Source organism: Cinclus cinclus, chromosome Z (genome assembly GCF_963662255.1).
Source record: "Cinclus cinclus chromosome Z, bCinCin1.1, whole genome shotgun sequence".
NCBI lineage: Eukaryota > Metazoa > Chordata > Aves > Passeriformes > Cinclidae > Cinclus > Cinclus cinclus.
The window spans coordinates 13,234,343-13,260,605 of NC_085084.1; the positions used below are offsets into that span (position 1 = coordinate 13,234,343).

General features: G+C 40.6%; 1 protein-coding gene across 2 annotated transcripts; it reads left to right on the forward strand.

Moving 5' to 3' along the window:
* Positions 1–9: 9 nt before the first annotated feature.
* On the forward strand, positions 10–25,406 carry ARSK (arylsulfatase family member K). 2 transcript variants are annotated; one of them, XM_062513252.1, is made up of 9 exons: positions 10–233; positions 10,710–10,839; positions 12,742–12,901; positions 15,443–15,725; positions 19,274–19,445; positions 21,378–21,602; positions 23,039–23,263; positions 23,344–23,604; positions 25,366–25,406. In XM_062513252.1, exons 1-9 carry the CDS (start codon positions 96–98, stop codon positions 25,404–25,406), a joined length of 1,635 nt encoding a protein of 544 aa, XP_062369236.1. In that variant the 5' UTR covers positions 10–95. The 2 variants fall into 2 exon arrangements, with proteins under 2 accessions (XP_062369236.1, XP_062369237.1); XM_062513253.1 differs by lacking the exon at positions 25,366–25,406 and having other exon boundaries at positions 23,344–23,801.
* The last annotated feature ends 857 nt before the right edge of the window (positions 25,407–26,263 follow it).

Consider the following 26,263-nt stretch of genomic DNA (forward strand, 5'->3'; position numbering starts at 1 on the left):
AGTCAAGTCTTACGCTGTGAACCAGAACCCCGGAATCTGCTTTTGGAGCTGCTGCTCCTCTCGGTTCGGGAACTGGGGGCCACGGTGGTGGGGCGATGCGAGACGGTGGGCCGCTGGGGCGAGCCGGGCTGGCGCTGCTCCTCATGACTGCTGGAGCGGGAGCAAGGCCGTGGCCTGCTGCCTACGGGGACCAGTCCCGATCTAACGTGGTGCTGGTGGCCTGTGACTCCTTGGTGAGTGACCGGAGCGTGGAAGGGCACCCTGACGGGCAAGGGAGGGCGGGGAAATCCTCGGCGGTAGCCTGGACGGAACTGCCGAGGATGAGGCACGGCGGCGGTAGAGATGCCTTCCCTAGGGCAGGGGCACGGGCATGCGCACACGGGAGCTCCCTGGGCTGGACGCCCGTGGCGCGGGGGGCTCGGCGGGCAGTGCGGGCGGCCTGCCGCATGGCGAGGCACTCGCACCCCGAGCGTTCAGCCCAGTGCACCAGAACAAACGCGATCGGCTCCCCAGGAGGGTGCGCCGTGCTCGCTTCAGAGGCGTTACGGCAGCCGAAAACCTCTGCGCAGGTGGCTCCCGCGGTCTGGTGTGATGCAGCTCGTCACCCGGGAAGGGGGCCGGCAGAACTCATGTGGTAGAGCTGCCGCCACTGGAACAAGGCCTGATGTGTAAAGTGAATGTTCCTCGGTTGGCTTGAAAAACGTAATGGCAAGCAAGGCCGCTAAACCGTGTGGTCCTGCACACTGTAAATCCCAAGAGTGTTAAGTTTCTACAACAAATGGGATAGAGAATTTCTATAATCACAGTTGAAATTACTGATTTGCTGGGCATCAGATACTGGTTTACTGAGGTTCTTATAAGGTATAACAACACAGTAAACTTGTCAGATGTATATCTATAGCGGTTGGCATCTAGCGGCTTCATTACAGTGATTTATAAATACATTTGGTTTAACCCTCAGACAAATAGAAATTTTTCCACTCAAATAGTAATCCTTGCATGTATCTTCACCGTTTTCTCACTGTGCACACCCAGCACACTGGGTGGAAATGCTGGATGTATGTTTTACTTGAAATCATATATACTGGAAATGCTTTGATGTATGTTTTACTCTGAGGAGCCTTGTTGTCTCTTAACTCATCTGAACACTCCTTGTTGTGGAATCAGACATAAGCTCTGTGGTGTTAAGATCCAGATGCTTTCATGTTTCATCACTTCTCTTTCACTATTGAGGAAGTTTGATTCCTAACTTTTTTGGGCTTCCATCCTTGACTGCACAATTAAAAGCAGTTGGCTTCTTGCCTGCTGCCTGTTTTTCTTGGGATGAATTTTTCCTAAATATTTGGTAAACAGGTATCATCTTCTTTCAAACCCTATCTTTAAATGCATTTATTGTGATTTCAAAGATAAAGAAATGGCTTATTCTTTATTAATGCAATAGATGCTTATTGACTTTCATTCCTTAGACTCTGTTATCTGTGAATTTTATTTTCAGTAAATAATCTTTCTTAGTATTGGAAAATAATGCATGTCTTTTTCTCCAAATTTTCAGCTTTTACTAAAAGTCTGTTTACCAATAGTTAAAATTAGGATATTTAAGGTCCTAGGGGTCAGTCAATGTCCATTTCATATCCAGATACTAGCAGAGGCTGCAGACAAACCTTAGGTGAATTTTTATACATCCCCTTTAAGCAGGAAGCTTCTCGTAAACTATATTACAGGGATTAATGAGGTAATGCTTACAAAAACAAAAGGTAAAACCCACAATGTTTGTGGAATTCTTACGTAAGCAATTAAGAACAAGGTTTTTGAAAAGTGTTGTATTTGCATAGTGCATACAAAGGAGAATATAGTAAAAGAAGTGTGTTGTGTAAGCTTTTTTTCTGGGATGAATTTGAAAGTAGAAATAGGTGAACCATTTTGATTACATTCACCAGTAGAGACTTGGAAGGATTAGGTACTGTTGAAAGTAACAGTTTTCCTAGAAAAAAAAAAAAAAGCTGAAGTCCTGCAGGCTGTTGAAAGGTTGGGACTTCTATTAGAAAGTGTTCCTACTTTTGTTGTGGGTCACACTACCTATGAAGGATTCACACCTATTTTGCCAAGTGGGACAAAAATTTTCTTCTCAGGGATGTTGGATTGTGTTTGGCCTGCAGAACAGTGACCTCTTGTTTGAACTAGCTTCATGCTAGTCAGCTTTGTGCTGCTGTGTCACATTGAGCATTGTGCTATTCCAGGGGTTTCCTGGTGAAATGTGCTAGTAGCAATTCAGCTCCTGAATTGCTTGAAATTAACTGTGTGATGGATGACAGGCTTTGATTCCAATACAGCTGTTAGGAGTTGGTTCTTTCCCTTTTCCCTCTGTGGAACTTTCCCCATTGTCATGCTAAGATACCTCTTAACTAAGCCCTGGTGGCAAGGGGGAAAGGTGGAGGGGAGAGAAGAGGGGACCCCCCTCCCCCCCCCCCCCCCCCCGAGATTCAAACAGCCAGAAGAGCAGACAGAGTTCGGACAAGAAGGACGATCAGTGCCTCAGTTCCATCACTGCCATCCCAGCGCCGGGAGCCATTCTCACTGCTCTGGGACCCTGCCCTGCTGCCTTCTCGCTGTAACCTGCCACCATCCAGTACTCTGCTGAGCACTGGGACCCACACCGTGAGCAGAGGGCTCTCTCCATCTCTCTCTTTCCCCTGGGACAGTGCTGCCATCACCCCCAGCCCTCCTGCAGCTCTGCGGGACCTGCCCGCCCCCAGCGCTGGGAACTGCAGCTCAGGGAAAAGGTGCCTGCAGCCAGAAAGGGACTGGGACTGAGTTACTGTTCTGTTTGTGGCTAATTTCATAGCTGTTGTTGTTCTTGTTTGTCTTGTTAGATATACTAGGAAAGAACTGTTATTCCTACCCCATATCTTCGCCTGAGAGCTCCCTTAATTTCAAAATCCTAATAATCTGTAGGAAGGAAGGATCACATTTTTCAGTTCAAAGGGAGGCTTCTGCTTTCCTTAGCAAACACCTGTCTTTCAAACTAGGACAGATTTTGGTGCCCAATGTGGGACCTGAGGGCATTGAGAGGAAAGGGTGAAAAAGGAATAACAGTTCTGGAGTTACCTCAGTTTTGTGTTAGGTGGAATCATGTTATCCAGCTTACCGTGGTTTGGGCTCCATGTGGCCACAGCTTTATCTCTCCCATTTGCAATCCCTTACTTGAACATGGGTCCTATAACTCAGGCTGCTGTAACTATTATCCAGTTCATTTTGTGGGTTGATAACGTGAGAAATTAATGGATTTTTAACTTCTTCTGGAAGGCAGGCACATGGATTCAGGGCTATCACACTCTTAACTATGTTTTTGGGGTTACTTTAATAATGGTACATACTGTGAGGATATGACACCAGGAAAAATTCTGTCCCAACCCCTTACATAGTTTTTTGTGTCTGCTCCACCAGTTTTTGAAAGGTTCAAATCTCTTCTAAGTAGTAATGATATCATACAGTGGCTGACATTTCTAATAGGCCTTGTAAACCTGTTCTATTTAACATTCAGAAATGAGAGGAGGTTGACTTAAATAACAACCCTGATATGTCTCCCAAGAAGTAGGGATTCTGCCCCAGAGCCTGGCCCTGCCCCAGAGGTTAAGAATGTTGCCCCTAAGCCTGACTCTGCCCCAGAGCCCACCTCAAAGAGGAACCACCCAGAGTGGGTGGGGTTTCTAGTGAAAGAGATGGCCCAGATGCTGAAGGAGTACCTTTCCCCAGCTCTTGAGAAACTCTCCCCTTGCCTTAAAGAAGAAACACCTGATGGTGCAGCAGGGCAACCCACAAATGTTACATCTCTCCAGGTTCCAGCTGAATTGCAAAGGCACTCACAACCAGCAGCAGTTGCCCCCGTGGAAACTAGGAAGTCTAAGATGAAAACAAAGCACCTAGATAATAAGGATCAGAAAGCAGGGCCATCACAACCAGCTGAGAAGCCAGAGGTTGAAATCATCACTGACTTCCTTTTCTACGCAAGTCTCCGTAATCTGCGTAAAGATGTTGTACGATGGGGCCTTGAGGCTTTCACAACTTGGTTACTGCGGGTCTGGGACCTTATGGGTACAGGGGTTCAGCTGGATGGTACTGAGGCAAGGAATTTGGAACCCCTGACCCAGGACTCAGGCGTGGATCAAGTATTCGGAACAAAGCCAGACCTCCTTTCCCTCTGGGAGCAGGTTTTAATGAGTGTAAGAGAGAGGTTTGTCCATAGAGAGAGAATGCAGTACCACCACCATAGAATGTGCTGGAAGACCGCTGAGGAGGGGATCCAACAGCTGAGAGAAGTGGCAGTACTGGAGATACTCTTTGGGAGGGGTGGACAACATGACAATGACCCCAACAAGGTCAGGTGCACAGGGCAGATGTTGTGGAATCTCGCACACCTGGGGCCATCTCAATACACCACATTCACTGCAGCCATTAATGCTGACAACAACCACGAGACAGTGGGTTCTGTTGCCAATAAGCTCAAAAGTTGTGAAAGTATAATGAATGGCCCAATGCAGGCTCAAGTCTCTGCCATAATTAGGGAACTCAAAGAGGAGATAAGAGAGATAAGGGAGGAAATGAGTAAGTTCAATGCAACACCAATGTGAGTCACAGATCTCAGAGTTAGAGCCCAATGTCCCCCAGCTAGGAAAAGAGGGTACACCCCACAAGCTGACCTGTGGTTCTTTCTGCGTAACCATGGAAAAGACATGAGAAGGTGTGATGGGAAACCCACTTGTGCCCTGACAGTACGGGTGCGTCAATTCAGGAACGGAAATACTGAGGGAGCTCCACTAAAGTGAAAGTAGCCTCAACTTCCCATAACCAAAGTGCAGGGTATTACAAAAAGGGAGGATGATTTGTCAGATCCCCTTGAGGGAACCTCCAATATGCATGCCCAGGGAGGAAATAATAACCAGTGCTAGAGGGGCCCTGCCTCTAGCCAGGGAGAGGCACAAGAAAAGCGGATCTTTTAAACAGTGTGAGTCCGATGGCCTGTCACATCAGAGCCACAAAAACATAGGGCATTAGTTGACACTGGTTCACAGTGCACCCCAATACCATCGGGACATGTGGGGGAAAAGCCTGTTTCTATTGCTGGGGTGATGGGGGGATCACAGGAATTAACTTTGCTGGAGGCTGAGGTGAGCCTGACTGGGAAGGAGTGGCAGAAGCATCCAATTGTGACTGGCCCAGAGGCACCATGTATTCTAGGCATAGGCTTCCTCAGGAATGGCTATTACAAAGACCCAAAAGGACTCAAGTAGGCTTTTGGAATAGCTGCTGTAGAGGCAGAAAGCATTAAGCAATTGAACACCTTGCTTGGACTGTCAGAGAACCCATCTGCAGTGGGACTCCTGAAGGTGAATGAGCAGTAAGTGCCAATTGCCACCTCGACAGTGCACCACCAGCAGTACAGGACAAATCGAGATGCCGTGATCCCCATCCACAAGATGATCCGTGAGCTGGAGGGCCAAGGGGTGGTCAGCAAAACCCACTCACCCTTCAACAGCCCCATCTGGCCTGTGCGCAAGTCTGACGGAGAATGGAGATTGACTGTGGACTATCGTGCATTGAATGAAGTGACTCCACCGCTGAGCGCTGCCGTGCCGGACATGCTGGAACTCCAGTACGAGCTGGAGTCCAAGGCAGCAAAGTGGTACGCCACCATTGACATTGCCAATGCATTTTTCTCCATTCCTCTGGCAGCAGAGTGCAGGCCTGAGTTTGCTTTCACCTGGAGGGGCGTGCAGTACACCTGGAACCGACTGCCCCAGGGGTGGAAACACAGCCCCACCATCTGCCATGGACTGATCCAGGCTGCACTGGAAAAGGGTGAAGCTCCAGAACATCTGCAATACATCGATGACATCATTGTGTGGGGGAACACGACAATGAAAGTATTTAAGAAAGAACAAAAAATCATCCAGATTCTGCTGAGAGCTGGTTTCGCCAACAAGAAAAGCAAAGTCAAAGGTCCTGCCTGAGAAATCCATTTCCTGGAAGTAAAGTAGCAAGACAGGTGGCACCAAATCCCCACTGAGGTCATCAATAAGATCACCGCGATGTCTCCACCAACCAACAAGAAGGAAACACAAGCTTTCCTAGGTGCCATAGGCTTTTGGAGAATGCACATTCCTGAGTACAGCCAGATCGTCAGCCCTCTCTACCTGGTCACCCGGAAAAAGAACAATTTTCACTGGGGCCCTGAGCAGCAACAAGCCTTTACCCAGATCAAGCAGGAGATCGCTCATACGGTAGCCCTTGGCCCAGTCAAGACAGAACCAAAGGTGAAGAATGTGCTTTACTCTGCAGCTGGGAACAAGGGCTTGTCCTGGAGCCTTTGGCAGAAGGTACCTGGTGAGACCCGAGGCCGACCTCTGGGATTCTGGAGCCGAAGTTACAGAGGGTCTGAAGCCAACTACGCCCCAACAAAATAACAGATCTTTGATGCTTATGAAAAAGTTCAAGCTGCCTCAAAAATGATTAGCACAAACACACAGCTCCTCCTGGCTCCCCGACTACTAGTGCTGGGGTGGATGTTTAAAGGGAAGATCCCCTCTACCCACCACGCCACCGATGCCACATGGAGCAAGTGGATCACCCTCATCACACAGCGCGCCCGTATCGGAAACCCAAATCACCCTGGGATTTTAGAAATAATTACAAACTGGCCAGAAGGTGAAAATTTTGGTTTTGCCAATGAAAAGAAGCAACAAGTGACCCGGGCTAATAAAGCTCCACCATACAACCAACTGCCAGCAGATGAAACTCACTACGCTCTTTTCACTGACGGTTCCTGTCGCATCGTGAGAATGAACCGAAAGTGGAAAGCAGCCGTATGGAGCCCCACACGACAGATTGCACAAGCTACCGAAGAAGAAAGTGGGTCAGGTCAACTTGCTGAACTCAAAGCTGTTCAGCTGGCCCTGAACATTGCTAAAAAAGAAAAGTGGCCAAACCTTTACCTTTACACTAATTAATAGATGGTAGCCAATGGTCTGTATAGTTGGCTAAAAAGATGGAAAAAGGCTAACTGGCAACATAGGGGAAAACCAATCTGGGCTACTAATGAGTGGAAAGACACTGCCACTCGGGTAGAGAAGCTACCCGTAAAAGCCAATCATGTAAATGCCCATGTCCCCAAGAGTCGGGCTAATAAGGAGCACCAACACAATAAACAAGTAGATCAGGCTGCAAAAATAGAGGTGTCACAAATAGACTTAAACTAACAACACAAAAAAACGTTGTTCCTAACTCAATGGGCCCACGATGCCTCAGGTCACCAAGGCAGAGATGCTACCTATAAGTGGGCACGAAACCAAGGGGTGGATCTAATCATGGACAGTATTTCCCAAGTTATCCATAACTGTAAAACGTGTGCTGCCATCAAGCAAGCCAAGCGAGTGAAGCCCCTCTGGTATGGGGGGCGGTGGTCCAAATATAAGTATGGGGAGGCCTGGCAGATTGACTACATCACACTGCCTCAGACACGCCAAGGCAAGCGCTATGTGCTGACCATGGTGGAAGCCACCACTGGATGGTTGGAGAACTACCCTGTGCCTCATGCCACTGCCCGCAACACCATCCTAGGCCTGGAAAAACAAGTCCTTTGGAGACATGGTACCCCTGAGAGAATTGAGTTAGACAATGGGACTCATTTCAAGAACAGCCTCATAAACACCAGGGCCAGAGAACACGGCATCAAGTGGGTGTACCACATTCCTTATCACGCACCAGCGGCTGGGAAAGTGGAACGGTGCAATGGGCTGCTTAAAACCACCTTGAAGGCACTGGGTGGGGGGACTTTCAAAAACTGGGAGATTAATCTACCAAAGGCGACATGGTTAGTGAACACCCGAGGTTCCACTAATCGAGCAGGCCCTGCCCAGTCTGAGCCCTTGAGAACACCAAATAAAAATAAGGTTCCAGTGGTGCACATAAGAGGTATGCTAGAAAAAACTGTTTAGGTAAACTCTGCCTCCAGGAAAAACAATTCAATTCATGAGGTAGTTTTCGCTCAAGGACCGAGTTGTACCTGGTGAGTAATGGAAAAGAATGGAAAGACCCAATGCATACCCCAAGGAAACCTTGTTTTAGGGTGAACTACCTATGATACTGTGCCTGTATATGTAGCATGATGGTATGGGAAAATTTGGGGTGGATAATGTTGGGGGTTGTTTCTTTCCCTTTTTCCTCTGTGGAATTTTCCCCATTGTCATGCTAAGATACCTGTTAACTGGGCACTGGTGGCAAGGGGAAGGGGCGGGAAGAGGGAAACCCATCAATATCCAAACATCCAGAAGAGCAGACGGAAGGCTCCTGCTCTCCCCATTTCCCCCGCGGAGTTCGGATGAGAAGGACGATCGGTGCCTCAGTTCCATCACTGCCATCCCAGCACCGGGAGCCATCCTCACTGCTCTGGGACCCTGCCCTGCTGCCTTCTCACTGTAACCTGCCACCATCCAGCACTCTGCTGAGCACTGGGACCCACACCGTGAGCGGAGGGCTCTCTCCATCTCTCTCTCCCCCTGGGACAGTGCTGCCATCACCCCCAGCCCTCCTGCAGCTCTGCGGGACCAGCCTGCCCCCAGCACCGGGAACTGCAGCTCAGGAAAAAGGTGCCTGCAGCCAGAAAGGGACTGGGACTGAGTTACTGTTCTGTTTGTGGGTAATTTCATAGCTGTTGTTGTTCTTGTTTGTCTTGTTAGATATACTAGGAAAGAACTGTTATTCCTACCCCATATCTTCGCCTGAGAGCTCCCTTAATTTCAAAATCCTAATAATCTGTAAGAAGAAAGAATCACATTTTTCAGTTCAAAGGGAGGCTTCTGCTTTCTTTAGCAAACACCTGTCTTTCAAACTAGAACAAGAGCTCAAGTTCCTGGATGAAAGGTGCTTGTTCATGTTAAAGTAATTTTATTTCCCTAGATATTTCAAAACCTAGAAATCCTACTCAGTTCTTAAAGGATGGATTTCCACAACCAGCTATTGAACTTCCAGCTTCTTAGCCAATTCAAGATGCTTAGTACTTTCACTGAATTCTCTGTCATCTATAGAAACAATAATCATGTCACTTTGTGGCACAAAGTACATGGAATTCTTTTGCTGCTCTGTCATTGAGTATGGTATCACAGTATCAATATAAGGAACTCTTATCTCCAGCTGTTCAAACAAGACTTTGTTGGAGAAACTTAGGAATATGTTGTTGATAGTACTGCTGAGCAGTTGTGTACTTTTGTCAGTGTTTAGGAATGGTATTCTTCAATTTAGTGCTCCCACTGAAATCACTCCAAACCATGTTTCACTTGCTCACTCCTCTGTCCCACTCCTCCTCCTCTGTGGCAGGCTGGAACAGAGAATTGGAGGCACGAAAGATAAAGGTCATGGATTGGGGTAAGACCAATTTGCAAAAATCAGCAGAGGTAGAACAGTAACAGCAGTAACATTATTAACAAAGTGTACAAGAGAGGTGAGTAATTCACATGTGAATCCTTACCACTATACTACGCAGAGCCTGACAGTACCTGACAACTGCCACACTACCCTGGAAGAGACCTTTTCCCTGTTCCTGGAAAATTACATGAGGTGGTACACAATAACCTCCATGTCTTAGCTTTATCCACTTCTGGCTACCACAGAAATGAACCTTATCCTGGCTGGAACCAGGACAACTGTCTAAAGAGCACTTTCAGCACAAAGTTTTGTTCAAGTTCCTATTGCATATTACAGCTTTATTTCCAGTTGGTCCTACTGAGTGCTTGTTCAAGATGCCATTTGTAGTAATATACAAAATTAGGTGATTGTTCATTTAGCACGTTCTCGTGATATGAGCTGATTTCACAGGCTGGGTTGCCTCAGCTCTACTGGTGCCGAATGAAGTGACTCTACAATGATTGATTATCCAAGAGTTTCTACCAGAAACCAAATGGCAGGAATTAATTTTTTCTGCAGTTAAAACTGCAGATGCGCTGTCACCTATCTGTTCACTACAGAGACAGTCACGCTGGATCTGTGTTGGTGCATCTTATTCAAACAAGGAAAGTAATAAAAGTGACGGATAAAACATCATGACATGAAATATCATGGTATTCTGCATGAAACCTGGTTTCATGTGATGATAATCTTTTACTGTAAAATTACCTATTCAAAATGCTTTATCTTTATAATCTACTTATTAAAAACTCTGTCTAAACAAATAGGTGAAAATGAAATTAACGTTATGAAAGTATCAAAAGGGGCATCCCGTTGTGGGTGGGATTTCTGTGGGAGAATTGCCTTCCTGTAGCTTTCTGATCCCTTTTTCAGTCTGTAACTTCAAAGAAGTTCACAGAGAAGTGGTATGGATAAACCTTTAAAAGGGATGAGGGATCAATGTTGGTTTCACAGAAATATGTGCTAGTGCACACATCTACATTGGGATTCAGCCTTACACTTTTGTTACCTTTCACCATACCTATTCCCACTGAATGTGTCATAGTAGGACCCCCCACCCCTGGAGAACTGGAGTTTGGTATATGTATAGTGATGCAGTGGAATTAATGTTACAGTAAAGGAGCCCAGTTATCTTTTCCTTTGCACTTTTTCAAAAGTGATCCATATTATATTGATCTACTTAGACCTTCTGAATTAATGCAGCCAATAGTTTGCATTAATACTGTTTATGTGTTGCTTTTGTCTGATTGCAGGATGGACGTTTGACATTTTTTCCAGGAAACCAGACTGTGAATTTACCGTCCATGAATTTTATGAAAAGACATGGCACTATCTTTCTCAATGCCTACACCAATTCTCCAATTTGTTGTCCTTCCCGTGCAGGTAGAACCAAGCAAAACATCAGATAAATGCATGCACATGTCAATTTAAATATGTGGTAATGGTGGGAAATTTGAAATTATTTAATGGGATTTGTTTTGCTTTTCAATTAGACCCTTGTTTTTTTAGTTTGTGTTTGAATTCTTATGGTGTTCTTCTCTTTCATCTGTTTCTCTCTTCTATTTTTTATGTTTCCTCATTTATTTTTTTATTTTCCTTTTTTCAGTTAAGTGTAAGTTCTGAAATCTTTTTACAAACTCCACTGAAGCTTCAGATTATTTTAAAATCTTCAGGATTTATAGAGAAATCATCCATTTGTTCTGCTGCAGTGTTGAAACTACGTTCAGAGCTACTCTTTCTTCCCAGTACAAAGTTAATAAATATCTTTCCTATATTCAGCAAAGAATAATAAATAATAACAGCTGAATAAAGTGGTAGCTGTTGCCACTGTCTTCTAGATACATGATGCATATTCCAGTAGCTTTAATTGAATACTTCCATGTTTTTCTTTTCTTAATGCGATTGTTGTTCTGCATTCCATTTCACGCTTGCAGAATTTGCTAGGAAGTTAAAGGAAGTTATATTCCTCAATCAAAGTTACATCTTAGAATATTTCTACCTTTTTCAGTTGTTGCAAAGACTGTGCTTAATCTCTATCTATAAAAGAGATCCTCCTTCCTCTCAAAGCATACACTGAAAGAAGCAGCAGGCAAAGGCAGCCAAATATAGTGTTAAATTTTTAATATTTCCTTTATTGATTACTAAGTCCCCATTTATTTTTGTCATGGTCACATTTTAAGTGGTTGACGTTACATGAGCAAGCAGTCAGCTTTTTTTTCCTTTTCTTGATGCTTGAGTCTTTTGGCCAATTTTTATTGCTAAGAACAATGACTTTATTTTAAGTTATTTAATTTTAAGAAGTTTGTGAAAATCGCAGGTTGGTATTCTTGTGAGAAAGAAACTGCATAATGAATTGAACAATTAATGATTTGTGTGTAGCATTACAGGTAGCCATGACCACTGAGCTCATATGTGAGGCTCTGAACCAGCAGGACATCTTTTGCTTAGCCAGGAGCTTGGATACCTGCAAGGAACTAAGGGTGCATCTGTTATGGAGGTGTCAGGGATGATACCAAAAGAGATGGTGGGAAAGAGGGCTTTGGGGTGGGGAAAGGACGAATACTGCCATGAGGGGCTGATGCACTTTGCCTACAGGATATTTCTGTTGCTTGTGGAATGACTTAGTTTTGTTTTTGGACTACCTTTAACTCTAAATTAGCTTTGGAAAGAGTGAATGATTCTTGATAAGATGCAAAGAAATAGGAATTCACTAAAAAAAATCTTCCTTTATAGTTCCTTTGCAACTCTTGCCTTGGTTTCCTTTCTTCTTGGTATCTTCTTTATTATTCTCACTTTGTTTCTGCAACTGGTAGTGAAATAGATTATCTAAAAAGAATAAAATTGAGGACATATTTATGAAAATATTGTAATGTAATTCTGTCTACAGATATACATAACTTTAAACTCACAGTAATTCTAACTCTAGTAAGGGGAGCTAATACTCTGAAACACATGTAAATACAAGATTGTTTCATCAGGATCTGTACTACCATGCAATTTTCTCTCAGAAATCAAGAAGAATATTTTCTGATCTAATGAAAAGTTGATTTAATGATTGCATAGCACCTGGAAAGATAGGACCTTCTTCTGCAATTCTAGGGAATATTTGAATACATTTTGTTACTTGAATTGATTATGAAATAAGATTTGGAAGAGTAATACTTTGTATTCCTTGCTCTATTGTATCACAGTTTGGACTTTTGACCTCTGTTAATAGTGAGAAGGTTAATGTCTTCTCAGCCATATAAGTGGGGGGTACTAATCACTGGTATTTTTTTTTCCTAGCTATGTGGAGTGGACTTTTCACTCATTTAACGGAATCTTGGAATAACTTCAAAGGTCTAGATCCAGATTATGTAACATGGATGGATCTCATGGAGAAGCATGGCTACCATGCACAAAAGTTTGGGAAACTGGACTTTACTTCTGGACATCATTCAGTAAGGTAATCAGGTAGACGTCCTGCTATGTAATGGGCATGTAGTGGGTTTCAGTCGCCAGTTGAAATGACAGTAGCTTTAATTTAAAAGAAATAGCGTTAGCTACCTAGCAGAGATCTGTCCTGCAACTTTATGGAGAAGCAAGCATATCCCTTGCAGCAGTACTTTGGCTTTTACCTGTAGTTGAAAGGTAATACAGAATCTGTTTTTGCGCAGCATGTATGGTTATTTTCTACCACTGGTATTGCTATATCATGAGTGAAATTCATAAACTGTTTTTGCCTTGCCTTAAGACTTCTTGACTTCCTGGTTATATGAACAGTGTAGGTAAAGCAGAACAGAACCCCATACTTGTAATTTTTAAATATTAAGCCTACTGTCACAAAACATTGGGGGGGTTTTTTTGAAAGCCATTGTGCTGTTACAGTGAATTGACCCTGGATATACACCAGGGCCACCATGATAGAACAAACTGTTCTGTGTCTCCACCTCCTCCAGTGAGCAGGAAGGAGAGAAAACAGTGACTCGGTAGTGAAGATAAGGATTGAGAAAAATCACTTAGGTATACAGGCAAAACAGATTTAATTTAGGAAGATTAATTTAATTTATCACCAATTAGAAGCCAGAGTAAGGTAATGAGAAGTAAACCCAAATCTTAAAACGCTCTCCTCACCACCCTTTCCTTCTGCCCAGGCTCAACTTTCAGATTCTCTATCACATCTGTCAGCAGCACAGGGGTTTGGAAATGGGTCTGCAGTCAGTTCATCACACATTATCTCTGCCACTTGTTCCTTGTCAGTGGGAGAACTCCTTGACTTCTTCTCCTTCAGTGTGGGGTCCCTCCCCCAGTGAAAGGATAGTCCAGCACTAATTCCTCCAGAGTGAGTCCTTCCTATGGAGTGATGTGCTTCACAAAGTTCTCCAGCATGGGTTCCTTCCATGGGATGCACTCCTTCAGGAACAGACTGCTCCACTATGGTCACAAATCCTCCCAGTAAACCTACTCCAGTATGGACTCCTTTCTCTGCAGGTCCACAGGTCCTGCTGGAAGTCCACTCCAGTGCAGGCTTTCCATGGGATCATAGCCTTCTTTGGATATCTATTTGCTTTGATGTATGGTACTTCATAGGCTGCAGGTGGATATGTGTTCCATGGACTGCAGGGGGACAACCTTCTTCACCATCTTCTCCATGGGCTGCAGGGAAATCTTCATTCTGTGTTGTTTTTATGAACGCTCTCTATCTCACTGATTGATAATGGTGTCTTTTGTTGAAATAGTAATAAAGAGTAGCTTTTTCTTTAATATTAAACAGGTTAGAGTTAGCTGATGTTTCCTTTTTTGGTTTTGAGGGGATTTTGTTGATCCTAATCTCAGTCTGACTGTATAATCAGACTGGTCTATGGCCGACAGTATTTTTTTTCTGTATAAATCAGTATTATGACATTATTTATAATTAGACACACGCATACACACACAGTCCTTTATCATAATTTCATTTAAATGTTTATGAAACATGCTTTCTCTGTAAACAAGATACCTTAATTTGTTCTAGGTAATTTATTTAAGCCTGTTTAGATTGAAAGTGTGAGCCTAAACAAGAAGTTAAAACAATAAAAATAATTGTTGTAGGTAATTCTGAATAACTTTTCCAGAAATGAAAGTGCACTGGTAAAATTCCTTTGGGGCTAAAACTGGTTAGATGCTCTTTAAACAATAATGCTGTGTTTTGATAAAAGCACAGGATCAAACTTTGAATGGTTTTATAATTTCCTTTGTAGTTTGGTTGGTTATATTGAAATTGCCATGAACAAGATGAAGATTTGTCAAGGTCTGCAGTAGTCTGCCTCTTACCAATGTCCACCATCATTTGCTCTAGCAAAGAAACCAGGACATTTGCAGCTCAGATTTTCTAGTGTATTAGAGAGACAACAATATTAGAAAATCTGTTTAAAAAAATTCAAATGTTGCCATTTTCCCCTCTTGCTTCCTTTCTTTACACCCTTTCTGTTATTTGTTTGATAGGATTTGTACAAGAGAAACAATTCTTACAGATTTTTGTCTGAAGTGTTTTTAATTAATAGGGAGTAATCCTATTAATTAATTATTAATCCTAACAATCCACATCCAGGATGTTGTTTCTAAAGGCAGCTTCACCAGGCAAATTATTTCCCACTAGACTCTTTCAAATAAAAATCTCAGGCTCAGTTTATAAATAGTGTGTGAATCTGTGCCAAAATGCAGAGAAGGGTCCACAAGATGGAGTGCTATTTCTAAGTATTATTTTGTAGGTGTGAGAAGATCCATTCTGACATAAATGGATAATAAATAAGAAAGATCCAGAAGCAGAAACAAAAAGGCTGGAAGTCTGAGTATAAAATAGATACACAGTTGCTATTGCTCAATTGAATAACAATTCTTCTTTATGCAGGAACTGGAAATAGATTGCAGCTGAAGGTATAGGGGAAGTTCTTCAAGAATTCATAGTGCTTTTTCCTTGGAGGAAAAGTTTTTCTGCTGTGTATGTGACTTGTGTATGTATTTTCAGTAACCGTGTGGAAGCTTGGACTAGGGATGTAAACTTTCTGCTCCGGCAAGAAGGAAGACCCATGGTGAAACTTACAGGTCATAGGAAGCAGTTTAGAGTGATGGAAACAGATTGGCAGAATACTGACAAAGCAGTAAATTGGATAAAGGAAGAAGCAGTTAACTTTACTCAACCATTTATTCTATACTTGGGACTAAATTTACCACATCCATATCCATCACCCTATGCAGGAGAAAATTTTGGATCCTCTACATTTTTAACATCTCCCTATTGGCTTGAAAAGGTATGTGAGTATAGAATTTAAGTATAAATTTATCAGTAGCTGTACTTATTACAAACAGTATTTTATTTCTGATTTTTCAAGCTAGACCCAGTTTTGATATTTCATTACACAGTAGTGCAGTGAAGGTAGTGTAGTGACCTTGAATGAGATATATGATTTCTGATTGAAGGCTAAGCAAATAGAAGTGACAAATTTGTCTTGTGGGAAAATGTTTGTTAGCAGTAGTAATTGAATCAATAAGTAAGTATAGAGTTCAATGGCTAGAAACACGTTAGGAAAAATGAGATTGTTGCTCTTCTTAGCTGTAAATTAATTTTGGCTATGGTCTGAAGTTCATTGTTATGAGCATTCTGTATTTTGTTCATTAGAAATGATGTCGTATATAATTATTTTGTCTGAGTTTTACAGTAAAAGACTGATTTTTTCTGCAGTATGGACATAGAACATGAAGCAATATAAGACACAACAGAAGTCTTCCTTTCTGTTAACTTTTTCTGGTTTTTTTCTGTTTTTTCTGTTACTGTAGATTTGCAAGCACAAGAAAGTGTCCTTATGTCTGTATGTGTAAAGCTAAGAAATAGCAGTCCATTCCAAAGAAGAAACATTTGTTCTGTGTCTTGTATAGTTTCCAGTTGCCATTATCTACCATAAAATATAAATGTATTATAATAAATTTAATTGCAGAAAGGCATTAATATTCTCTGCAGCTGCAGAATTAGGATTAGGTTATAAGACTTCATGCTTCAAAAAAACCGTCCAAATGCAGTTTATATAAATTGTGGCCTTTTACATAAGAGAACTGCTGAAAGGCTTTATCTAGGTGTACGAAGAATACAAATACTTAGAAAAAAGAATTTACAAATGAAGGTTGAGAGATGTGATTTTTTACATATTAGTGAGGGTTATGGATTCTACTGGGAATGTTGAGGCATTTGTGGGGAGAGGAAGAGCGTGGGGAAAAAAACCACTGTCATTTACAAAAAGCAGGATCTAGCTTAGTTATTAAGGAAAAGTTGCTGGGTGCTAATTGCTAGGTTAGATGTGTCTTGGGAGGCATAGGTACTTTTTTTCAAGTCACAGACAGAGTTATAACATCTTTGATGAATTTTTGCTCATCTTTTTTCCAGTCAGAGTACCTTAATTGCACAGTTTGCTGGGGCCCTTCCCACCACTGTGTATACCTACTGAATTGTGTGTGCCACATACTACCATTTATTGGCTGGTTCTTCTGTGATGTAGTTCTTTTTTTGGTCATGGAAGAAGCAATCTTTTAAAATCACAGAGGTAATCTCATGAGGAAGTTTGATAACATAGATGAAGAACTGAATTAAATGTCCTGTTTATTTGAGCTGTAATACAGAACAGAGGATCAACATGATATGTTTATGAAACTCTGTGTTGTTAAGCCCTGTATTTTGCACAAGCTGTAATTTTTTTCAGGGCATGTGGCTTCTTTCTTATTTGTGAATTTCATGTCTTGGTTTAAGATGATTCAAAGAGGTAGACACTCTAAAATGAGTTCCTCCCTTAGTTTCAACCAATCCCTTTCCACCAATAAGGAGCAAATACCAAGAGATACAAGTGAAAAAAATAACTGTTTACTGACAAGTGAAACAGCAACATGCAAAAACTAGCAGTGAATAATCACTAGATACAAACTTGCCGAATATCCCCAGCTCCTCAGGAGCAAAGAAACCCCAAACTGGTGGGCTACTGCCCCCTTCTAATCTGACAACCCCCTGCTGCTGACTGCCTGCAGGGGACAAAGGGAAAATGTTGTCAGACTCTTTCCAAGGTGGCACGGGTGACCATGCACTCCAAGAAACAAAGTGAATGGATGGCAGCAAACTCCTGGGAAGGCTGAAGCTTAGGAAGGTCTAGTGGCAGATGGAAGTGCTGGCACGCGTGGGGTCAGCACTGCTGCTCACTGCTTCTTCTGGCACCCACCGGACTCTGCCGGTGTTGGTACTGGTGTCTTCTGCTGGTGTGCTGGAGAAGGGAGCAGGGGAAACTGGTCTCTGGACACTGATATGGGGTGGCCCAACCCGCAAGAGCCTGATCAAGCTTCACTGCCTATAGAGTTTGCAAAGATCATTGCAAATATGGTTTCTGTTTGCTAAATGTAGTTTTTCTGAGTTGCTGCAATTGCAAGCCCAGAAACCAGCCCCTATCAACCCTCTCTTGAGTGGAGTCTCCTACTTCTGACGAAGAGGAAATCAGCTTGGGTTTCTTGACCTTTTAAAGGGACTGGCACCTCCCAACTGCCCTGCAGTTCTGGTTCCAGCCATACTTTGGGTCTTAAAGACACAATAACAATCTTATGGCACAGATAGATGTGGAATACAATAACATTTTGGGTTACCCAGAACATTGTGATAAACAAACAAAGGGATTTTGGCTTTGTGAATCCATAAAGCTAGGATGAAGTCCTGCAGAAAAGTATCATAGATGGAGAGGGACACTTTTTGCTCTCTTGTCTTAAGCAACTAATAAATATCATTTGCAAAGTCCAGAATGTAACTTTGTGTAGTCAAGGACCTTGAGCAATAAGAAAATTACTGAAGCAGAATGCTGCTTTATCTTCATGTGTGTTGCAGTGGGTTTTCTATAGATCCTAAGGAAACTTACGTTTTGGTGTGTATATTTAACTGCTACAAAGCCAGGTTTTACTTCTGTGGGCACTTGAACTCTTGCAGATTTATCACCTTGTTTAGCTGTCAGGCTTTTCCTCTAAGTAACAAATGCAAGTATACGAGGAAATTGCCTAAAGTTCCCTTTTATTTAAGGGAATATTTACAAATATGGCAACCAAGCCTAAATGTGTATGTCAAATTTCAAGACTCTAAAGCTAGTACTGAAGCACACAATGTCTGTGACTATGCCTAATTTGAATATACAAATAGTATACAATAACATACAATATTATACAGTATTATGTATTATATGTATAGTATACAATAGTGTACAATAGTATACAATAGCTTTTTAGTTTCCTACTGATTTTATATTTCTTTATAATGGATTGACATATGTAGAAACATGTAGAAAGTATTAGAAAATTGGATTAATGTTTTCAGCTCTTTTTATCAAGGTGCCAACACTTGTCATCACTGTCCTGGAGGCTTTCCCAGACTACATGATTTTCCATGTTGTTCTCTAGTCCTACATAACACCCAATCTTTTAGATCCTTTAATCTTTTAACTAATCTTTTAATTAGTTTATATTTATTCTAGAGTTATGAAGATGCAATGTCTTCTGTATCTACTCTAGAAGAGTGTCTTAAAACTATACAGCAGTTGGTAAAGCACATATTTGTGACTCCTAGCCTTAGTTTCTAGTTGATTTTCATGGGTTTTTAAAAAACAATTTACCTGTGGAAAAGTATGGAGGAGGTAGTTGCATGGTGTAACAAATAAGCAGCTAGGGTTTCCTGGGCCAGAAATTGAGAACTGTGAATTTATGCTATATATTTTTAAAATCTGTGTTTTTGAAAAAGCTTGTTTAATTCAGTTACTAAAGTAATGTTAATTTCCTCTTATTTTTTTAGGTAAATTATGAAGCTATTAAAATACCCAAGTGGTCTTCTCTTTCAGAGATGCATCCAGTAGACTATTACTCATCATACACCAAGAATTGCACAGGAGAGTTTTCAAAGGAAGAAGTAAGAAATATTAGGGCATTTTATTATGCTATGTGTGCAGAGACAGATGCCATGCTGGGTATGTAATGTGTTATTACACAGTGGGTTTTCTAGTTCTGGTGTTTTTTTAAAGAAAATGCTGATAGGGCTGATCTTTGGGGGGAAAAGATAGGAAAAAAAACACCCAAAAGTGTGGGAGGAAGTGTAGGAACAAAAGTTCTGGGAGTAAGTTTTGGAAGTTGCTTATTCAGTCTATGTGCACACATATAGATAGGAGAGCCTTTTAGGTGAATTGAGAGCACTCTGAAAAGTAATCACAGCCAGCAGTCAGAAGCTCTGTAGAAAACCAGTGACTGCAGCAAAATATTGCATGACCCATTGCACTGGTTTAAAACACAATGGGAAAATTACCCCACACAAGCTGCCCTTCCTCCCCCACCCTCTTTTGACAGCACAGGAAATACTAGGAGAGACCAACAGTTTTACTGAAAAACTTGCAATAAATGCAACAATATCAATACAAGAGGACACGAAGGGAGAGGCTCTACCCCAAGAAGAGTGCTCACCACAAAAAAAAGGCAAAACACTCCCCAGAGAGAGTACCTAATGTGGTTTTCCAAGACAAAGGCAACATGGCACCTGTCATCTCCATTCCCTCCACACTGGACCATGCAGCACAGGAAGACAAAAGCAGTGAATGAGGCAAAAATGTTTCTGCAGTTTATTGTCCTTCCTCAGCCTGGAAACAATGGAACACAGGGACAAAACAAAGCCCAGAGAGCTAATTAATCCAAATAAAAGGTCCTGCTGCTGAAAGTGCTGGCCCTGACAGTAGCAGCAGTGGCAGAAGCAGCAGCAACAGTGGTGATGGCAGCAGCTTGTCTAATTTCCTGCTGCTCCAGCAATAGTTAGGTTTTTCAGGGTTTCAGAAACAGTTACAGCCTCCTGTGACTGCAGCAACAGTTAGGGGAACAGTTCAGGCCTTTCCACCACCCAGGTAAGACTGAATCAACTTCAACACACCTTGGTGTTTCCTGCTGAAAATCATGCCCCCTCCATGACATAGGCAGTATGTTATTAAATAGTGCTGGAAACTCCACCCCGCTTTTCCTCTGTATGCAGGACACCTATGTGCAAGAGGAACTAAATCTCTTTGATTAAGTGCTAACTGAAATAATGGAAACATTTTTGTGAAGGGGACAGACTGTAAAAACTGAGCTGGAAAAAGATACATTTTACGGCATAAGTAGTTTTCCTTAGAGATTGATTTCAAGTGTATAGACTGGATAACAGCTGTTACTCATCAACTGAACAATAAGGTTACATTTGGAGTGTCCCTTAGAAGCATATTATTGAAAGTTATGAAGAAGTAATTAATTGTACAGTCAGAATTCTTCAGAGTTTGCAGGAAGATCTACAGATATAAAATATGCAATACAAGTTTTTCTTAATTTACAGCATTTTATTTTTTTATTTGAAAAGTGACTATGAATGAACAACAATTTTTTTGCATGCTGATGTGAAATTAATCATCAAATAAGCTTATCTTTTAGGCATATGTCCTAAACCAGGACAGCATATTAGATTGGTAAAGTGAATTAAGACACAGAACTGCTCTTCCTTATTTTATGAATGAAAAGAGCTCAATGGATGCCTTACAGCTTTGGGAAATGAAGTGATTGCAAAGTAATTGCACTGCAGCTGTAATTTTATAATATCTTTAGCTAGTATGTTTAGGCATAAATCATCCTAAAGATTTAATATTTAAGATGCCTAAGAGCTTTGCTTAAATACCAACTTCATTGTTCTTGGTCCTGTCTTTACTGCACAAATGTACATTAAAAAGAGGAGTATATGTTGTGTATTCATTGCACAAATATATGTGCTACAAGAGAGGAGTTTCCTCCACTGACTAGAAGGGTTCTTTGAAATTTGCATGCTGCTTTGCAGGTACAGACCTTGGAGTAACTATTTTGAATGTATCCTTTTTAGTATCTTTTTGTTGTTGCAGGTGAGATTATTTCAGCTTTGCAAGATACTGGACTTCTTGGAAAAACAATCATTATATTCACTGCAGATCATGGAGAACTTGCTATGGAACACCGTCAGTTCTATAAAATGAGCATGTATGAGGGAAGTTCCCATGTTCCTCTTTTAATTATGGGGCCAGGTGTAAGAGAACAGCAGCAAATACCAAATGTAGTGTCTCTTGTGGATATATATCCTACTATGCTTGGTGAGTTATGTAATTTCAGGTGACAATTTTTTTCGCTGTTACTATTACTATTCTGCATTTGTATCACAGTCAGAATGATGTCTCCATTTTGGGGCAGTATAGTAACACAGCAGGAGATAATTTATCTATTTACCATATATATGGGCTTAATAGAAAAAGTAAAAAAAGGGATGAAAAAATAAAATAAAGAAACTGATGATCTTCCTTATTGCTGTTATTGCCATCCACATAATTACAGTGACTGATTATATATAGGATTATTTATTTCTAAAAAAGGGAATAAAAACCATTTTAGATATGAATAATCCTTGCTAGCCTTCAAACCCAGCAGTTTACTATAGAAATTACAATGTAAGTGCATCCAGAGATGAGATTAAACCTGAAAGGAGGACAGGTTCATTAACTTAGCAAAGGAATGTCTTTTATGAAGGGTCATGTGGAAGAGGTGTGATGAAAGCTTTGTATAGGAAATGTACAAATAATATGGGCAAGTGTAAAAAGATGTGATAATGGATAACCATTCTTACCTTATGAGATATGAAAATACTCAGTATTGGACAGAGAATCAAATAAAAAGAACTAAAATTACTTAGATGGAAATAACTCTTAAGAGGGGAATTTTTGAACAGTTATCTGTTATAAATCATGCAAGAGACAATTCTGATTGGAATTAAATGTCAGGTGAAGTTATTTTTGAGGCTTTATCTGTGATCTTGTAGTCTTCCAATCAGAAAAAAAATTGTTCTTTTCAAACCAGTCTGGAAGGCTTTCTCTCTGAGAGGTGTCACATGTACACTGCAACTGCCTGGAGAACATGAGTGAATAAAATTGTACTTTTAGCCATCTGGTAGGCTATGGAGTCATACAGTGTTTTTCACACATGCACTATGTTGATACCACCTCAAATATCGCCTTTATCTCCAGTCCTGCCAGAGAAGCAAGTGGCCCTGCTCCTCAAATCCCTACGAGTTATGGGTGATAACAATGGCCACATTTCATAAAGCATTTCATTATTCACTAATGAAAAATGCTATAGATAAACTTAACCATGGTCACTCAAGAAATAAATGGTTACAACATGTTGTATTCTGAAGCCTTTAGGGTCCTTTCATGCTATGTTATTCTTTTTCACGTGCCTGAGGTAGTCAGAGCAGCAGAGAAATGTTTGCAGCCACAATTAAGGAAAAAAACAGCACCATCCATCAGAGGAGATTGATACGAACTTCTGCTAAAGGTTGAGTTATACATATGTGATATATTTGATCAAAATGGTGGGCAAATTCCCTTAATTACTTAAAGTATTTTTTATTGTGTATTTTTGGACAATAATTAGGAGAGCACATTTTATTATCAACATTCAGACACTGGTAGCATTGTTAGGCTTTTTTAATCATGACAACTGCAGGAGCATTTTGGTTTTATCTATCTTTCCTTAGACATAGCAAGAATTCCTGTCCCACAGAACCTCAGTGGGTATTCTCTTATACCACTGCTGTGTGAAAAAGCTGAGAGTGAAGCTTCACCCAGACGACCTCGGCCCTCATGGGTGCTGAGCGAGTTCCACGGATGCAATGTGAATTCCTCTGTGTATATGCTGAGAACTGGCAAGTGGAAATACATCACGTACTCGGATGGCTCTTCAGTACCACCCCAACTCTTTGGTATGCTACTTTTATGTTTTGACTGATTCATTAATTTACTGTACTGCAAATTGAATCTTAACTGACTTTGTTTGTTACAGACCTTACTGCTGATCCAGATGAGCTTACAAATGTTGCCATAAAATTCCCAGTAACTGTACATTCCTTGGACAAAATACTTCGCTCCATAGTAAACTATCCAGAGGTTTCTTCTTCTGTTCAGGAGTATAACAAACAACAGTTTATCAGCTGGAAGCAAAGTTTGGGTCACAATTACTCAAGTGTTATTGCAAACCTTAGGTGGCATCAAGACTGGTTAAAGGACCAAAAAAAGTATGAGAATGCAATTGACAAGTGGCTTGGTAAGTAGATACAGACAACCTGGATTTCATATGAATGCAGATATAAAAACATCATGCATTTGTAATATTATGCTGTATTTCAAGTGTTAGAATTATTTTCTTATATAACCTATTGAAAGTAAAGATTCTGAGCTATTACTTCTTTGTATCAGTAAGCCAAGAGCATTTTATATCTAGTCAGCACAACAAAACTAGAGTTTTAGATGTTACTGTTCTGTAAGTAAGTGTATATAGAAAGTATGCATATAATTATAATATATGCACATTCATATATTTATATATGCATGGATAAATTATATTATAAATACTATATATATAATTGGTATGCAAATACTAATTGTGTTTATGGAATATTTAGCTGATTGCAAAAGTACCTAATATTTTAAGCATTCAAATTCAATAGAAACTTCCATTTATAGAGGGAAACAAGGATTATAAAATTTTGTGAAGTAAAGTATCAGTTACAGTGAAATTTATGTATTGTGAGTCTAGATTGAATACACATTCATCCACTTTAGAGAATCTATAGCAGTTAAAATATAATCAAAAAGTTGGTAACCAGTCCAGGTCTGAACACAGATGTTGTTTATGCAAGTACTTAACTATATCAGCATAGCTGTGTTACATGTGATTGACTCTCCATATTTACAAGGTCAGCCTTGAAAGGTCTTGCTTCTGGATCTGGTACTTACCACTCCCTGCTGTTTAAAATTCCATAATATGCATAGTCTCCTAATTGAACGTACATACAAGTGAAAAGGAATCTGATCTGTGGTGATCATCATATATTTAAAAAAAACAACAAACAAAAATACCTTCTTGCCAAACCTATTGGGTACAGCAGTTCTCTGAAAAAATGATAGTGAGATATGTATAATTTAAAATAAAAACTACTTGAATGCAGTTAGATTCTGCAAGTAAATGCTTTAATGTGCATCAGTGAGTGGAGAACTGAAACCTAAAACATACACAGAGGATACAAAATAGAAGCTTGCGGGATGAGTTAACAAAAAAATACGATTTCCCATTTTTTCCAGTGACCTGACAAAAAAGACTAGTTTTGGAAGAAGGTAAGATTTAGATAACAACTCTTCCACTTAAGGAAATATGTAATTACAGCAGCACTAAGGTTTGCTACTTCTTGGTCACCATCATTGCTGCTATAGTACAAGTTCAGGATGACATTATACTTAATACATAATTTTTTTTCTGAAAACTGTTATTAAATACTCAGTTGTAGCAGTAAGCCAGTAAAAATAAACATTTAAATGAGACATATTTTCTGATGGCTACACACTCTTTTCATGAGCAACTTACCATGCAGGGTTAAAAAAATCTTGAAACCCTGTAGCCATTATAATTCTTATTAAAATGAGTTCAGGTATGATTGAAATGACTTAAACAAAATAAATGGACTGCATGATTAGAGGAAGTATTTATATGAAAGTTTGATCAAGAGAAAAAAGAATAAAGAAACATCCTCACTTTCCAGAGGTCTGAACAGAATGCAGTACATTGTCCAAAATGGAGTAAAATAAAATAATTGTGAACTGGATGTGTTTTCTGTGTGTGCTTTTTAATGACTGAATGTTTAAAATGTAGGGAAAATTGTATTTTGTCAGTTCTGCGAATAGTGCTCTTTGAAAAGATGAGCTTTTAAGACTCGCTAATGTTAGGTTTACAAATGTGCCATTTGTGATACTCTCTGAAATGGAAGAACAGATAGGGAAAAAAACCTTACAGCCACATCTTGTGCCACAGACTGTCCAGAGAAGCCCAGTGCATGGGGACAGGCTTCTTGAAAATTCAGGAAACCCCAGGAATGCACCAGCTCACAGAACAGAGCTTGTTGTTGTACAGGAGACCATGTAAAATCACTCTTCTGCTGGGTCATGGCTTGCACTCTGATTATAATATGGAATATGTATCCACCAAAAAAACAAAGTAGAAAGATGTAATAGAAATTTTTAAAACAGAAAGCTGTACTTGCTAGTGTGGTATTTAGAAAAGTCTTAGTATCTGTTACTCTTGTGGAATAATTAGAAAGATTTGTGTTTTCTGGGGGACTGGAACTTTATAAATGTGGCAGTCAGAGCTGGGAAATGGTGATGATAGATAAAAAGGACTAGAAAATACTAAAAAAAAATTGGATGCCTTGATTTCAGGAAAAAGCATAAGGAACATAGATTAATAGAAGGCATAAATAATTCAGAAAAGCAGAATTTCCTTTGTGTGCTGTTGTGTTTTCCGTAATTTTTTTTTTACTGCCTTCCTTGGTTTTCCATTAAGTTTCTTTAGAAATACAACTAGAATTATTTCCTTGTGCTTTTATTTTCTTGGTCTCCTTGTAGACTCTTAGCAGGGATTTCTAGTTGTAAACACTGTGAAGGGATACAGGCTCCTAAATTTGTGTCTCCTAGAGTAGTATTTTCAAACTTAACACTTTGAAAAATTTTGAATGTGATTTTGTTTTACAGGAGATGTTGATGCTCTTCTGGGCATTCATTATAGGTGTTGATTTTTGACTAGATAGATCAGGATGGATAGGCACCCTTCCCCAACAAATCTGATTTAAATCACTCTTCAGGAGTCTGGCAAGTCTCTGACCAAAGATGCTTTTTCCCCTGCTTTGTCAGATGGGCCCCATTGCCACCAGGAT